Consider the following 17,140-nt stretch of genomic DNA (forward strand, 5'->3'; position numbering starts at 1 on the left):
AGCTGGTTTAGCAGGGTAGGGATTGAGCGCAGGGCCGCTCGTATGCCAGGGAAGCACTCTGCTGACTGGACTCCATCCCTGGCTCACATTTATCAACTTTGATTAAAAAATTTATGTAGGTGTTAAGTCACTCACTTTAATCTATTATAACATTATAATCTGGAATGTTCTAGAGCTATATATGTCAACATCTGCAAAGCAGGAAACAACAGCTTAAGATAGTCCCTTATTGTCAGCATGGAAAGGAAACCAAAGAATTTTGCTTTTAACTATAATTAATTTTCTGACTTTCAGAAAATACCTGACTCAACTAAAAGACCACTATTATTTCTCTCTACTATGTGGCCTAATTCTTTACAGGAAAAGAAAGTTGTGTAGTCATTGACTTTAAATTTTGGAATACTCATTGCTGGGCTTTATAAAGCAATGTACACCAACCATCTAGGTACTTCATTCAAAGGCATCACAGGAAGGACACAGTGATAAGTGATTCTGGTGGCTGTTACATAATTCTAAGTATCTGTCAAAAACTTAAGATGTACCCAGCAAGCACGCATTTATCTCCTGTTCACTGAGTGGGGATGCAACATAGCCAGTGGCTTCAAGCTCTTACCACTGTGATCTCCTTGCAATGATGGATTATAGCCTAACACTAATACTTGACAAAGGCAACATTAAGAAGGAAGAAGGTATTCTGGCTCAGAGTTCACTGCATCAGTGTTCCCAGCTCTTAAAAAGAGACGCCTCTAATAGCTGCAGGAAGGAAGGATACTAACTTGTCAAAGTTATAATAAGTAACGGTGGAATGTTCAGCCCTAACTGGAACGTCTATACCACCCCCTCTAAGACTGGGAACAAGGGGTAAGAGGATGGCAAGAATGTAAGGGCTGGAGGACAAGGTGATCTGCTGCCAAAAGATGTTTCCTGGATGTGCCATGACATTTCACTCCAGAACTCACTGCAGCTGTGGTTGTCCAAGTAAGACCTTTAAAATTGTAGCCTAGGGTTTCCTCATAGTGAGAGCATAAGCACGAGAGTCTACCCCAGAAGGATTACTGGCAGGTAATGGTTGCTGAGTGCGGTGTGTGTGTGTGTGTGTGTGTGTGTGTGTGTGTGTGTGTGTGTGTCATACCTACTGAAAAGTAGCCCATGCTCAGACAAGCAACTCACAAAAGATGTGGAAGTCGAAAGAGGAGCTTCTTAAAAAAAGAATTTCAATTAAAAGAAGAGGGGACATGAAGAAGGGCAATGAAGTACACATCATCAACATATACACATCTATGAAATTTTCAAAAATAAAAGGTTTTAGAAGATTATTAAAAAAGGCTTGTACTCAAAAATACAGTGAATTTTATTATGTATAAATCTCAATATGAATGTTTAAAATAAATTTTCCTAGTATTTTTTGAATTTGTCCTTAAATTTGCTGGGGAGTCAAGTTTTCTAAGCCAATCAACTTTTTATTACCTTTTTATTGTATATGTTTACAATAAAAAATATTGTATATTTTTATTTATTAACTTTTTATTGTATATGTGTGTGTGCACATCTGTGTACATATATGTGTGCATGCCATGGTGTGGCAGTGAAACCAGATGACACCTTGAAGGAGTCATGCTCTCCTTCCATCCTATGGGTTCTGAAACTGAACTTGGTTGGCAAGCTTGGTGCTGAGTGTCTTTGTCCACTGAGCCATCTTGCCATCCCAATCAGCCAAAATTCCAAAGAGCTTCCCTATGTGAAACTGAAAACGAAGGTATAAACTGAAACACAAAGCTTCCTCAAGAATATTCTTTCTGAATCTTCCTCAGAAAATGAATTCATTTAATTCATCTAAAGTTTTACTAAGATTTTTAAGGTGGGAGTCTATGTTTAACTATAAACAGTTAAATTGACAGATTTTTAAGTCTCTATTACTAGGTATATATGTTTACATAGGACTTTTGTGTGGGGAGGCATGGTTTAGGCATTATTATTATTACTATTACTATTACACAGGTATTGTGCCTGTCTGTCTGTCTGTCTGTGGGCAGCTAATGCCTATAGGACAGCAGAGGGCATTAGATCCTGTGGAAGTGGAGTTCCAGGTGACTGTGAGTTGCCTTGCAGGTGCTCTAGGAGCAGCCACTGCTCTTACCCAGCTGGTTGTTTCTCCAGCTGTGTAGTTTGTTTGACATAGGGTCTTGCTGTAGACCTGTGGCTAGTCTGGAACTAACTATGTACTGAAGGCTCACCTTCAACTCACAGAGATCCCTGCCTCTGCCTCCTGGGTATCAGGGTTGTTGGTCTACAGAGTAAGTTCCAGGACAGCCAAAGCTGCTATACAGAAACTGTGTCTCAAAAAACCAAACAAACAAGAAGGAAAAAAGAAAGAAAGAAAAGAGAAAAAGAAAGAAAAACAGGAAAAAAACCCCTGGGTATCTAGTTATGTTGAGTACAGGATTAAAGGCATACATATACTATCACACAGTCTTCTATGTAGCTTAGGCTACCCTTTCACAGTTCACCTCTCTCTACATTGTGAGAGCTGGAATTAGAAGTATGTGCAACCATGCCTGGCTAAACTTATAATTTAAACTAAAAACAAAAAAAATCTTCACAATGTCGAGTGTAATCAATTCACTCTATACCATATTTATGATACCCAAGAAGCACAGATTTTTGAGAACAGGGTAGTCATTTAGTATAATGACAGTAAAAGAACCTTTATTATTGCTGTTGAAAATTCTTTGGCTTTCAGTTTCTACAGACTTCAACTACAAGTAAGATATGTTAAAAGTAATTCACATGAGCTGGAATCACAGAGTTCTGGCGGAAAGGAACCTTAAGAGATTTCCAGAGGACAGGTCAGAAAACTTTTACTTTAAAGGGACCAATGATTATTTTACATTTTTGTGTGTCATACATATCTTCTAGAAACTATTCAACTCCAGTTATGTTGAGTACAAGCCACCAGAGACAGCAAGCAAACAAACAAAATGTAGAAGAGGCCAGGGTTTTTTTTTTTTCCTGTTTTTCTTTCTTTTTCTCTTTTCTTTCTTTCTTTTTTCCTTCTTCTTTTTTTTTTCTTTTCCTTTTCCTTTTCTTCTTTTTCTTTTTTCTTTCTTTCTTTTTTCCTTCTTGTTTGTTTGGTTTTTTGAGACACAGTTTCTGTATAGCAGCTTTGGCTGTCCTGGAACTTACTCTGTAGACCAGGTTAGCTTTGCAAAGGCCTATCTGCCTCTGCCTCTCAAGGGCACAGATTCAAGGCATGGGTGCAGCACCACACCCAGCTAAGGAAGGCGGTTTCAGTCAAACGTAACACAGATGAGGCTGGCTGCTTTACTCCACTAACCTGTCTAGCAGACCCTTGGACAGAGGCCAACTCCTTCTTTTAAATGCAGTAAGATGACATAACAGACAAAAGGGCTGATCAATTTGACAAGGATCACCCAGAAAGAGTTAAATACAGTACCCCAGTTCCCCACCCCCACCCCAGGCCAGGTATGTGCTCAATGACACAAACTTTTTTTGTTTTGTGTATTTTTGTTTCTTGGAGAGGGGAACGACACAGCAGCAGTGGCTAGAAATTGGAATATAATCCTAATTCAACACAAACTTTAAAATGACTATATTTTCCACGGAGGTAAATTATAAATTTCAAGTGTTATAATTGCTTAATTAATTAAGGTCAACAGACCCCAATGAGATTTATATAAGCCAGTAACTATCTGACTACCAATCATACACATACATACACACACACACACACACACACACACACACCCTGCACTATGTTCCTTATGTGTAAAATCTATTTTTAGAATATAGCAAATCAATAAACTGTGAATTAAAAACATAAATTTAAATGTGAATTCATTTTTTGTCATTTCCACATATAAAAATACATTTTATTAAACTTTTATGATATCAAATAATATGCTCTAAGTAATTCCTAAAGTATAATAACCTTGTACCATCAGGCAGTTAGGGACATCTTAAATGATTTTTCAATCAAGTCATTAATGAGATCTATTTTTAAACAGTAAGGTGCTTCTCTAGAGAAGCTGTCATACCTAGTAAATCTGCTCCTTCGTCCACATCTCCAATAAGGCCTGAGCCAGCTGAAGACAGTTCTTCAAAGAGAGACTCTGTATTGCGATCAAAAGCTTTGTTCTCTATGCCTTTGGTGGGAGTGCTAGGCAACAAAGATAATAAAGCCAAATCAATAAATGACAAAGACTTTCTGACAGTGTATGTTTAATATAATGATTAAACAGCATAGAAATTTCTTACTTAAATTTACATTTACTATAAAATATCAATATAAAAAGATTTCTTGGGTTTTCTAAGAATTTCCCACAGAGAGTACAGAGAATTATGCTTCTTCTGTGAAGTCTTAGCAAACACAAAATAACAGCAGCTACTTTGGTCTGTATCATACACAGCTACACCACAAAGCAGATGCTGTATTACCCCAATTTTACAAAGAAGGAAACTAAAGAGCTTAGGGAACTTGACAAAAATCATTCAGCAATTAGGTGAAAAAGAATTCAAACTAAGGCAATCTTGTTTCAGAATCCATGATCTTTGGTTATTTTATTTTATTTTTAAGACGGGGTTTCATGTCACTCAGGTTGTCCCCAAATTTGCTATGTAGTTCAGGATGACCTTGGACTTCTGATCCTCCAGGGACAGGCTTGTGCAACCAACTTGACAAAGATGAAGACACTCTAAAGAGACACTCTATGTCCCCCAACCTATCAGACTATTCAAACAACAGACCCCAGAGAAATGGGAAATTTCACAGGAATCTCATGCTGGGAAAAGGAAGAGATATCAGCAGAGGGGCAATTTGCTTTCCTGAAAGAGATGTCACATAGTTCTAACCACCTTACAGGATGAGACTGAAACCTAGATAATGATGGGTCTATGGTGGGCCAGACCACACTTGTCCCTTTATTTAAACTGTGATCTCACTTCAGGACTATAAAGAAGGTTTTGAGGGCTCCCTGAATCTCTTTGTTCCTCTCCCAAAACTTATGAAAAGACTCAAAGTCATTGTACTTGGGACTCTGCTTTCAGGAAATTCCCATAGAGCCTGTCCTAGCATATAATAAAGAGTCTTGGTGTCCTGTCTCTCTGTAGAGAAGGCCTGAAACAGCAGAACAAGGTAAACACCACAGTCTGCACAAGAAAGAAACTAGAAGGCCAAAGGCAGAGTTCTGAAAATAGCTAGATTTGGGGTTTGGTCGAACTGAGGATCTTATACTTGGGAAATGCAGTGTCTGTTAATGTTAGTTGTAAGTGCATGGAACACTAAAAAAGGAAACTAATTTAATGACTTAAGACTTCACCAATTCCAGGAAAACACAAAGCATCAAAAGAAAATTTATGGTTAAATTTGAATACTTGTATAGACATACTAATTAATGTCAATAATAAATTCTAATTGAACTAAAATTAAGATATAATGAAATTTAGAGAATGAAAAGATGGATGTTGCCAGGTGTAATCCCTAGCCCTGTTGTAATAGAAAAGAATAGAGAATCAAGATTTGAAACCATATAAGTCTTACTCTGTTAGAGGTTACGCTTATCCTGGGGCCCAAGCATTTTACTATTACCTCATTGCTGACTACTCAATACTCAGTAGGAATTTGGTTATGAATAAATGATTTGTGCTTATAACCATTATTTATTAAAGGTAAATCTGTGGAGGAAACTCAAAGCTCAATTCTAATCAATATATTTTTGGATAACTTTGATTAAAACAATACCTAGCTGGGCAGTGGTGGCGCACGCCTTTAATCCCAGCACTCGGGAGGCAGAGGCAGGCGGATTTCTGAGTTCGAGGCCAGCCTGGTCTACAGAGTGAGTTCCAGGACAGCCAGGGCTACACAGAGAAACCCTGCCTCGAAAAACAAAACAAAACAAAAAACCAAAAAAGCAATACCTAGCCATTCTTCTGCTATCTATAAACAAGCTTCCCCTGTAAAATGAGACTAAATTCCCTAATAATGAGATTATTGTACTTCTAAACAGAATATATTCTCTTCTTCCTCATTTGTGAAGAAAATGAAGTTTGTTCACATGTTTACCGCCTCCAGTCTTCTCTTGGTTTCCTCAGGCCATAAGAAGAAGTATCCTGGCTCTTTCCTCCTTCATCTGCTATCAAGTGACTGTATCTCCTCCAGAGCCAGGTGACCATTAAGTGGTGGGCTCTGTCATTAAGGGCTCCTCCCTTGTGAGACTAAGGTAAGGTCCTCTTTAAGGTCCTTTGGAAGAGATACTTCTCATACAGCATTAAGCTAGTTTGCCTATACCATGAAAGGATACTGCATCCTCTCCTCTGAAGGATCCAGCAAGAGGACATTTATTGCCTAGCTTGAGAATTCTCAGTAAACAAGCCTCTCTTCTTTATAAACGATGAAGTATTAGCTACTGCTGCAGCAACACAGACAAAAACCCTATCCGCCCTTATGTCCCAATCCCTAATCCTGGCAGAGGAATTTCCTCCAAAATTTAAAATACAAGCAATGCACAGATTCTAAGGTAAAAAACCTGAATTACATTAACAGTATTTCTCTAGCACAAGATCAAAATGTTAATGAGAATGAGAAAAAGAAAGATAATCATGGAATGTGGTATTTTCAGTACCTTGAACCTTTATATCCACTAAGGTCTTTGTCCATATCCAATTCAGGAGTAGATTCAATGATTGCTTGAACTTCTGATTTCTCTTCATTTTCAGCAGAGTCTTAGGGTAGAATATGATAAAATAAAGGCATATAATATATGTATCTATGAAAACTCTTGCCTTTAAGGTTTTAAAATAGCTACTGAATGAACATTTTTGGAAACTCTCAAGGCTGTGTTTAGGAAATATGAGGTTAGACAATGTCACATATTGAGTTAACAGTCAATCTCCAAAATTAGTAAGTAACCTTACTAGCAAGTAAGTGTTTTCACTTGTATTTGTGGTACACACAGTACAACACATCACAGGGACTGATTTTATTCCTGTTTAAGGGGGATGCTAACTGTCCAGCATGGATTACTCCTGTAATCTCAGCACATGGGAAGTTGGGAAGTAGAGGCAAGAGGGTTCAGGAGTTGAAAGTCACATGTGGCCACATAGTAAGCTTGAGGCCCGCCTAGGATATTTGATACTATCTCAAACAAACAAACAAACAAACAAACAAACAAACAAACAAACAAGTATGTGTGGTACTGGCATGGTTGTACATGCTTATAGCCCCAGATACTCAGCTAAGGCATGAGGAACACTTAGTTCAAAGCTACAACATAGTGAGACCCTATCATAAGCAAACAAACCTACATAAGAGGATGGAACACAATAGACTATCATATTAAGGTAAAGGACAGAAAAGGGCTATCTTACTGTCTTAAAGCTCTCTTCTTAGCCCCTAAGTAAGGAGCTCTCTCCAAAACTTTGTGTAACCATTACTTCTTTTAAATTTATTTACAAATTGTACACAAGAGATCATCTATTTATATATTTAGAGCAAGTAACACCTCTAGAGTTGTATTTTCTTATACTCATATTAGGTGGGTTGACTGAAAATTTTGCTAGTAAGAACTTGGAGTCACTTACCTGTAGAGACATTCCTAGTCTCTTGGACAACCTGTACTTCTATGTGTTTGCTTATCTCTGACTTATGCGGTGTGTCTGTGCCTTTTACAAATCCTTCATTATCTTCCTTTGTCGGGGTATCAGGAGGAATTGCTGAGACATCTGAGTTTGCTGTTGAAGCTGGAGTAGTAGCTTTCGATCCACCTTGACTAATATCAGAAAGTTCATCCTATAGATAAAAGGTAATTAAGAAGAAAATTGTAAAGCAAGTAATTTATTCTCTGATACCTCAAATATGAGTTAAGAAATAAATTTGCGCCGGGCAGTGGTGGTGCACTCATTTAATCCCAGCACTTGGGAGGCAGAGGCAGGAGGATTTCTGAGTTCGAGGCCAGCCTGGTCTACAGAGTGAGTTCCAGGACAGCCAGGGCTACACAGAGAAACCCTGTCTCGAAAAACCAAAAAAAAAAAAAAAAAAAAAAGAAAAGAAAAGAAAAAAGAAATAAATTTGCCCCAGTTGTATTAAAAGTGTCAGAGAAAGAAAAGAAGAATCACTGATAGTAGATTATGTATAAATTAATAAGTAATATGTAAATAAATCCTACTAAGGCAGTGAGATGGCTTAGTGCAGTTGTTCTCAACCTGTGCATATCCAAGATCTTGAATTTTACATTATGATCCTTAATAGCAGCAAAACCACACTTAAGTAGGAACAAAAAATAATTTTATGATTGGGGATCACTACAATATGAGAAACTGTATTAAAGGGCCACAGCATTAGGAAGTTGAGAACCACTGGCTTAGTGGACTTAAGTGCTTACTGTGTAAATAAGCCTGACCACCTGAGTTCCACCTTTGGTATGTAAGCCAAGGAAGAAAGACAGAATGACTCCACGGTTGTCTTTCAACACCACATACACACACTGTGGCGTGTGTGTAATTCCACGCAGACATCATGTACACTAAATAATAATAAATACAATTGGTTTTTTTTTAAATCAATTTTTTTTCAAGCATGAGATTTTTGTTTTCTTTTTAGTTTTTAGACACAGGGTCTCTCTGTGTAACCTAGGCTGTCCTGGAATTCACTCTTGTAAATGAGGCAGATTCCCCTGCCTCTACCTCCCACGTGCTAGGATTAAAGGTGGGTGCCACTACTGCCCAGCTGAGATTTTTCTAGATAGAACATTTGAAATAAAGATAGAACTTATTTGTAGGATGTGTATATCAATGCTTAGCTGAAACACATAAAATCCCAGCTTTAATCCCTAGCACCACACACGTAATTTGGGTGCACCAAAACAAAAGACAACAAGCTATTTTTAGTAACTCCATACAACAAAATACTATGCAACACTTAAAAATTGTGTTGTAGTATCTAAGTATAGTGTGGCTCAGCCTGCAATCACACCACTCAAGAGACTGGGGCCAAAAAAACTATTGTAAATTCAAGGCCTGCCACACATGTCTCAAAGAGAGAGGGGAGGAGAAAGGAGAAGGGGGAGAGAAAGAGAAAGAGAAAAAAGGAGAGGGAGAGCCATGCGTTAGACGGCTAGAGTGTAGCCTGGTGCAAGAGTGCTTGTCTAAGATGTATATTTTCAATTCAATTCCCAGTAACACCAAAAATAACGTTAAAAATAGTGGCTGTATTAAGTCTGAAGGTTAGTTTTGTTATATGTTTTCTTTTCATTGCTTGATTTTTCATTTTAGTTTTGTGACACATGGATTCACTCTATAATGCCAGCTGGCCTGATTCTATATAGCTTAGGCAGGCCTCGAACTTGGGATAGTTCTCTTAACTCAGCCACCAGAATGCTGTTATTCTAAGAATAGGGCATGGTACCCAACCCCCAAGTTTTTTGTTTTCGTTTTTTTAAGAAAGCATGTAGAATGACTTAAGGTGGCATATAATTTTCCTTGCTTATGATATCTTGTTATTCTTTCCAAATTTCTTTTTATCTTTTTTTTTTAAAGATTTATTTATTTATTTAATGCATATGAGTACACCACCATTGCTTTCTTCAGACACACCAGAAGAGGCACCAGACCCCATTACAGATGGTTATGAGCCACCATGTGGTTGCTGGGAATTGAACTCAGGACCTTTGGAAGAGCAGTCAGTGCTCTTAACCACTGAGCCATCTCTCCAGTCCCCAAATTTCTTAATGATGAGTAAGTGTTAACTTTTATGACAAAGGAAAGGAAATGAAGGGTAAATTCTAAACAAATTTAAACCATTCACACTTCTTAGTAACTCAAGGCTATACATACTTTTATTAAACTGTTTGATATGACCCAGTGTAATACAAATCACGTGTAATAAAATTAGCTAAATTGTGCTAATTATTTTCTTCTGTGGATCTCAAGTGCAGGACTCATTTCCAATGAAACAAATGAAAGGAACAAATAAATTCTCCCCATTACCTCCTACCTACACAAAATAAAATAATCCCTAATTTCTTGGCGTGGTGTCAGAAAGCATCTGACAGTTCTGCTAAGTCAAGCACATTAGCTGGTTGGAGGGAGTCAGGAAAACTGCCTGTCATGTGTCTGGATCCAGATACAGCATGTGGTGGTTTGAACCTGTTTGGCCCCATAGACTCCTGTGTTTGAATGCTTGGCCCACAATGACACTATTAGGAGGTGTGCTCTTGTTTGAATAGGTGTGGCCTTGTCAAAGGAAGTGTATCGCTGTGGGGGTGGGCTTTGGGGGTCCTATGATCAAACTCTGCCCAGTGCTAAAGAGATCTTCCTCCTGGCTGACTGTAGAAGAGACAGTCTCCTTCTGCTTCTGCTGCCTTTGGATGAAGATATAGAACTCTCAGCTCTTTCTCCAGCACCATTACTGTCTGCAGTGTTATACTTCCTGCCATGATGATAATGGACTAAACCTCTGAAACTGCAAGCCTGCCCAAATTAGATGTTTGCCTTTTTTGTTTGTTTGTTTGTTTTTGGTTTTTTTTGTTTTTTTGTTTTTTTTTTTTTTTTAAAGACAGGGTTTCTCTGTGTAGTCCTGGCTGTCCTGGAACTCACTCTGTAGACCAGGCTGGCCTTGAACTCAGAAATCCGCCTGCCTCTGCCTCCCAAGTGCTGGGATCAAAGGCGTGCGCCACCACCGCCTGGCGATGTTTGCTTTTTTAAGAACTGCCTTGGTCATAGTGTCTCTTCACAGCAATGGAACCCAAAGACACAACACAAAAAATATGAACCACCATCCTTTCAGCATGAAGTCTTTGTCTTTGCCTTGATGTACACTCCATTAAAAAATAAAATATCTGTTTAACTTATATTAAGGTTTAAAATATAATACACCTTTTAAAAATGTAATAATCTGTGTTTCTAATGGAGCCCTCAAATGAATTAATACTGTAGATTCAAAAGGCTCTACAGCCATGGTTCTCAATCTTCCTAATACTGCAACCCTCTAATATAGTTCCTCATGCTGTGGTGACCCTCAACTATAAAATTACTTTAATTGATACTTCATTATTATAATTTTGCTACTAATGTTATGAATTATAATATAAATATCTGATATACAGAATATCTAATATGTGACTCCTGTGAAAGAGTCATTTGACCCCCAAAGGGGTTGTGACCAACAGATGGAGAATCACTGCTCTAGAGAAGTCTTAACCAAGTTCATCTGTGCAGAGAAAGAAATTATATTGGTCAAGTTATTTGGGGAAAAAAAATCAAGATGAGGAGTTGGATTTTTCCATCACTGTAGCTACTAAAACCACCAGCCCAAATGTCTGATTATTTTCATCTTAAGATTTCTCTATTTAATAAGTAAAGAGTTCATAATATAAACAGTTTGGCAAAAATCCACCTCCTAAAAACATTTGTGTACCTTAAAGCATGGAATCAAAGAACTAGGGAAGAACCAAACCCAAAAGAAAGGAGCCTGACACATCATGGCTCAGGAGAGTAATGAATCAAACTGCCTTAGAAGGAAACCCCGCCTCAGAGTTGCCTTGGGCTTATCCAATAACCTGAGATCTGTAACTTCCACTCCATACTTTCGCCACAGAAGAATATTTTACACTCTTTAAAATAGCTCACTGTGTGGGCTTTACTTCTCTGTCGGCTGAATCTCAGAGATGCAGCATGAGCTCCAATAAGGCCTTTGCTCTAAATGTGAGGGGAAACATTTTCAAAGGAGCCCTTTTTTCCTGGGCTTTGGTACTTGGATGAGAAAGCAATACCGCAAAGTCTGATGCAGCAGAGAGCCTCCTGCTGTCCGTGATGGAGTGCTCCGATCACAGTAGAGCTACCATGTCCAACCCTAGAGCTTTAGATTGGCAAGACAAAATTCTGAGATGTTTTATATTAATAAAAACATATCTAACAATATACATAAAATTCCATCCTTAAACATGGAGGTTGGGATGGTGGCTCATACTAGAAAGCTGAGGCAGGGTAATGAGCTGAACATCAGTGTGAACTACAGAGAAAAACCTTGCCTCAAAACTCAAAATATAAAGCAGGCAGATATCCTTGAGTTTGAGGTCAAATGGGTCAACATAGCAACTTCCAGGCCAGGAAAGGCTACGAGAGAGAGAGAGAGAGAGAGAGAGAGAGAGAGAGACAGAGACAGAGACAGAGACAGAGACAGAGACAGAGACAGAGACAGACACTGACTTGAGGTTTGGTCTTGCTGTCTATTGCAATGCTAAGTGCAGCCCCTAAGACCTGGAGTTTGCAACCCAAGTGACCCTGCCTCCAAGTTATTTCTGATTGGTAAGTAAAGATGCCAATAGCTGGGCAGGGGTAGGGTTTAGGTTTTCCAGGCAAGAAGTCTAAGAACCAGAAGGTGGTGGTGGAAGAGGAAGGAGAAATTGCCCTGGGTTAGGTGAGTTATGAACACATGGCCCTGAGGGCTGGCCAACTGGAATTAAGAGCAGCCCAGATGAAACATAGTAGGAAACTACATTCTAATAGCATAGAGGGTAGATATCTGCCCAGCTCTTGTGCTGTTTAAGGCTTATTGTAAATATAAAAGTTGTGTGTGCCTTTTATCCAGAACTAAATGGTTAAAGGCAGGGTAGAACCCCTGGGTTGGGATTAAATAATTTCTACAAGAGAAAGAGAAACTAACCAAGGGGAAAAACATAGCTTTTGTCTGCCTTTTATTCTCTGTAAAGTATGGATGCATGTGTTTGTATGTGTGCAGAGAACAAGCTCAGGTGGCTACACTGTTCATCGTTTTTGTTTTCTTAAAGACACTGTAGCTCGTTGGTCTGATATATATCAAATAAGCGAGCTGGCCAGTGAGCCCTAGGGATGAATCTGTCTGCCTATGCCTCCCCAGCACTAGAATTACAAATATCCACCAGCTATCTCCCCAATCTCTCTGCTTTTTAAATGTAAAATGTTTAAATCAGATGAAGACAAACAAGTAACCAGCCCCACCCATATAAACTCTCAGTTATAACACATATCACCTTGTAATTTTATGTTGATGTTACTTTCTCCCCAAATAAAACTCAGCCTTGAAAGTGACTGGTATAGACTTTTGGTTCACAGCAGTACAGCACACAGTGACAAGGTTCTGAGAGTACATGCGCTGGTTTTTTTTTTTTTGTTTGTTTTTCGAGACAGGGTTTCTCTGTATAGCCCTGGTTGTCCTGGAACTCACTCTGTAGACCAGGCTGGCCTCGAACTCGGAAATCCGCCTGCCTCTGCCTCCCGAGTGCTGGGATCAAAGGTGTGCGCCACCACCACCCGGCTTAAAGAGTTTTTGTAACAACAGTCCCACAAGAGTCTGTGACTCAAAGAACATCAAAATTTTAGACACAGGTAGGTAAAATATATCTGGTATAAATTTAGGAGATTAATGGAAAGATAGGAATGGCCTAACCTCGAGGATATTTCTGAAAGAGGACCACCCTGTTGCACTTCAATGCCGAGGCTGCTGCCATGGACCTGGGTTAACTGCTGACCTGGACCACTGCAGTCTTCCTGAGTACTTAGCATAGCAAGTCTGACATGCAGCAGACTCTTCACAGTTCTTCTGGGGACAAAGTTGAATGGGGCCTATGTAGAACTGAAGAACACTGTTAAGCTGGGGAAGGAGTCCTTGGTAAAAATGACACCCTGGCTGTCCCCAAGGCTGGACAAGCTATGCATACTCTGCCCTAGGCAAAGAAGGTGCACAAAATTTCTTACCCAGAATTGGATTAATGGAAACAGACTGAATTTTTCACAGAATGCACTTACATTTTAAGTTTCAAAATGCTTACTCTGAAGGAAGAGCAAATTATAGTCACAGTAAAGCCCTGGCAACCACTGTAAGTTACTTTCTTCTGTATTTCAGAGAATAACATCAATAATCTTCCAAATAGAGCATGTGATATCTGGAGAATAGCAGTTTGAGAAAGTAACCAATAGTTAATCTCTTCTCTTTACTTTTTGCAAAATGTTCTGAATCACCATTCTCACCTCCTGTTCTACAGCCTTCAGAGGTTCAGGGCTATGGCTGACCTAGGTAGAGGGAAAGATTATAAAAAAAGAAAAATAGGTATTTACTCGGTGTTAACAAATCTATATTTTTGGTTTATATAATACTTCTTAGGCTATAGTTCCATCTATTACTTCCTGTGTGTAAAATGAGGGTTTTGAAAATCAGGTATAGTGGCTCTTGCCTGTCATCTCAGCTCTGGACAGCTAAGGCAGGAAGACTGAAGGCTGAATGGTGAAATGGGCTTCATGGTGATTTCTGGTCCAGCCTTGAAATACAGTGAGTCCTTTTCTAAGGTGGAATGGTTTACGAAGAAAAGGTGCTTACTGCTAAACCTGACAATCTGAGTTCAGTCCTAGAACCACATGGTAGAAGGATAGAACCAACTCTTGAAAGTTGCCTCTGACCCCCATGTGCACAATTACACACACACACACACACACACACACACACACACACACACACACACACATACACACATTTTTTTTAATGTAAAAGACATTAAGACTTTATCTCAAAAAACAAAAATTATAGTCAGGCAGTAGTGGTTTATGCCTTTAATTCCAGCACTTGGGAGGCAGGGGCAGGCAGATCTCTGTAAGTTCAAGGGAAGCCTGGTCTACAGAGAGAGTTCCAGACATCCAGGGCTACACAGAGAAACCCTGTCTCAAAAAACCAAATCAAAACTAAACTAAACAACCCACTACTGCTAAAAATTCAATTTTATGATATAGTGAAGCTGCCATGTGAAGGAGCTGGGAGAGTGTGGCCCAGAGGGCTACCCAACTGGGTCTAAAGCAGCCAAGATAGAACATAACATTAGTAAGTAATAATTCAAGATTAACCATATGGAGGTTAGGCAGTGGCCCGGCTATTGAGCTGCTTAAGGCATTAAAATATAAAGGCTGTGTGCATGTCTTTCATTTGGAAACATAAACCATTGGGGCAGGTAGGGAACCCATTGTCGGGATTTATTTAATAATTATTTCTACACCCATTTTTAAAAAGGGTGTTCTTTCTACATAAGTATAAAGGCTAGGTGTGGTGGCACATGCCTCTAATCCCAGTTCTGAGGAGGCAGAATCTAGCAGATCTGAGTTCAAGGCCAACCTGATTTACATAAGTCATTACAGACTGGCTAGAGCAACACAGTGAAACGCCTATTTAAGAATAAACAAACAATAAACACTATCAACAAATACTGTTAAGGGCTGAAGAGATGGTTCAATTATTAAAAGAGACCTGGCTGCTCTTCCAGAGGACAAGGATTTGGTTCCCAGCATCCACATGGTGACACATTTTATAACTCCAGTTTTGTGGGATCCAGTATCAACCTCTTCTGACCTCTGTAGGCACCAGGCACACTGATAGCTGACATACATACGAGTGTGCAAAGCATTCATATATATTAAATTAAAATTGTGTTAAATGAAAAAAAGTAAGCTGCAAAGAAATTATCTAGAGCACAAGCCTATTTGTCTTAAAGAACACACATGGGCACCATAGACACTCGGACACAGGGACACACACACACACAGAGCCATCAGTATGCACTGGTAAAAGTTAAGGCCTGTCTTAGCATGATGAAAAAGCTTGTAATTCCAGCTACTCAGGAGGCTGAAACAAGGTCCTTTCTTTTTCCTTATTCTGAAAGTTTATTTGAATATTTAAATATCAGTGAGTATTAATAAATACCTATGTGTAAATAACTTAAAAGAAGATATCTATATAGATACACTTTACACACCGCCATTTTCAAATGGTGTTTGTTATTTGGGTTTTTCATTAATTTTAATTCTCACCATATGTAAGCATCTCAGCAACATACAACACAATGAATGTGCAACAAAAGCCAGTCCTGGTGTCTCATGTGGATAGATGGGAGAGCTGCTTTAAGTTCAAGGTCAGCCTCAGATACACAGTGAGCTCTAGACCAGCCTGGACTAGTGTGAGACCTGTCTCCAAAAACAAAAGAAAACAAATTTCCACAAAGAAATAATACTATCTTCTTTTCCCCAAAAGTTTAAAATGAGTGACAAGATCAAGTCTATCCTTTTATGATTTCATACCATCACAGAGTGTGGCTTTTTTTTTTTTCTGAGTCTATCAAATGAGGATACATGTGTGGGGGAAAATGTACAGACAAAAACTGCAAGTATAGAACAAACTTCTTATGTTCTATCACAGCAAGAAGACTACGGAATCACAATATACAATCCATTTTCTCTTAAAATTGCATTTTTATTTTTAATTTCTGCTATAGTATAAAATTATCTCAAAAGTTTAAAAAAAAACTTTGCTATTTTAAAACTTAATATTTTATTTCCTAGGAGAAATAGACAGCAAAAATATGATATAGGGACTCAACTATTGAGATTAACTACTTATAAAGACTAGGGAAACAGGAACAGTTCCTGAACTTTACCACACACAGAAGAGGACAGAAAACTCTCAGCAAGAATGCTGGCTCTGTTCAGTTTCCTGCTCTGTATGCTAAGCACATCCCCTGAAGAACGCAGCACACACTGACCACTGCCCTGATACACCAAAACCTGCCGACACGAGCTTCTCACAGTGGGTCTATAGTATTCACATCATAATTTTATAAGAGATTCTTCAAAAAATTACTAAGTAGGTACAACCCAGTCCTTTTAATTATTTAAAATTGTTTTTCTCAGTTCTAAAAGTCATATCCTGCTAGCAATCAACATCCCAGAATACTATTCAACTACTATCCCAAATACTTTTTTGGGAACATATGCATACACATAGGGGCAGTTATAAACAAACATATTGTCCTAGTCACAGGCTTTTCATGCTCATTTTTAGACCTTGGCTGGTTACTCACTACAGCATTGCTTATAACAGCAAAACCTAGGAAAACTAAGGAGTCCCATTCATCCACTCAAGGAAGGCTGGAATTGCAGTTGAGAACGTGACTCCCTTCCCTGGCCCATTGCTAGGTATATCCATTTGTCTCTTTTGTCTGTCAATTCTACTTCAGTTTTCTAAGTACCCAATAAAACTAGTCTTTCAGGTTTGCTTTTCCTCCTCCCCTGCCACCACCACCTCTGTCCTTTTTTCTAACCCTGCCACCACCAG

At 38.8% G+C, this 17,140-nt stretch overlaps 2 protein-coding genes across 14 annotated transcripts in view; one reads left to right on the top strand and one right to left on the bottom strand.

The window, feature by feature from the left end:
- Luc7l3 (LUC7 like 3 pre-mRNA splicing factor) overlaps window positions 1–17,140 on the top strand; it is a 335,229-nt gene that overhangs the window by 243,148 nt on the left and 74,941 nt on the right. The gene's annotated exons all lie outside the window — the stretch shown is intronic.
- The window catches only part of Spag9 (sperm associated antigen 9), a 125,543-nt gene that overhangs the window by 48,705 nt on the left and 59,698 nt on the right, over window positions 1–17,140 (bottom strand). For 7 of the 13 annotated variants that reach the window (XM_034505824.2, XM_034505828.2, XM_034505826.2 and 4 more), the window contains 3 exons: window positions 7,597–7,804; window positions 6,639–6,738; window positions 4,056–4,177 (listed from right to left, as the gene is read on the bottom strand). In XM_034505824.2, coding sequence (XP_034361715.1) covers window positions 4,056–4,177; window positions 6,639–6,738; window positions 7,597–7,804 — 430 coding nt within the window. Of the gene's footprint in view, window positions 1–4,055; window positions 4,178–6,638; window positions 6,739–7,596; window positions 7,805–14,019; window positions 14,062–17,140 lie in introns of all 13 variants that reach the window. The other 6 variants (XM_034505835.2, XM_076935988.1, XM_076935989.1 and 3 more) reach the window with 1 other exon arrangement.

Source organism: Arvicanthis niloticus, chromosome 6 (genome assembly GCF_011762505.2).
Source record: "Arvicanthis niloticus isolate mArvNil1 chromosome 6, mArvNil1.pat.X, whole genome shotgun sequence".
Classification (NCBI taxonomy): domain Eukaryota; kingdom Metazoa; phylum Chordata; class Mammalia; order Rodentia; family Muridae; genus Arvicanthis; species Arvicanthis niloticus.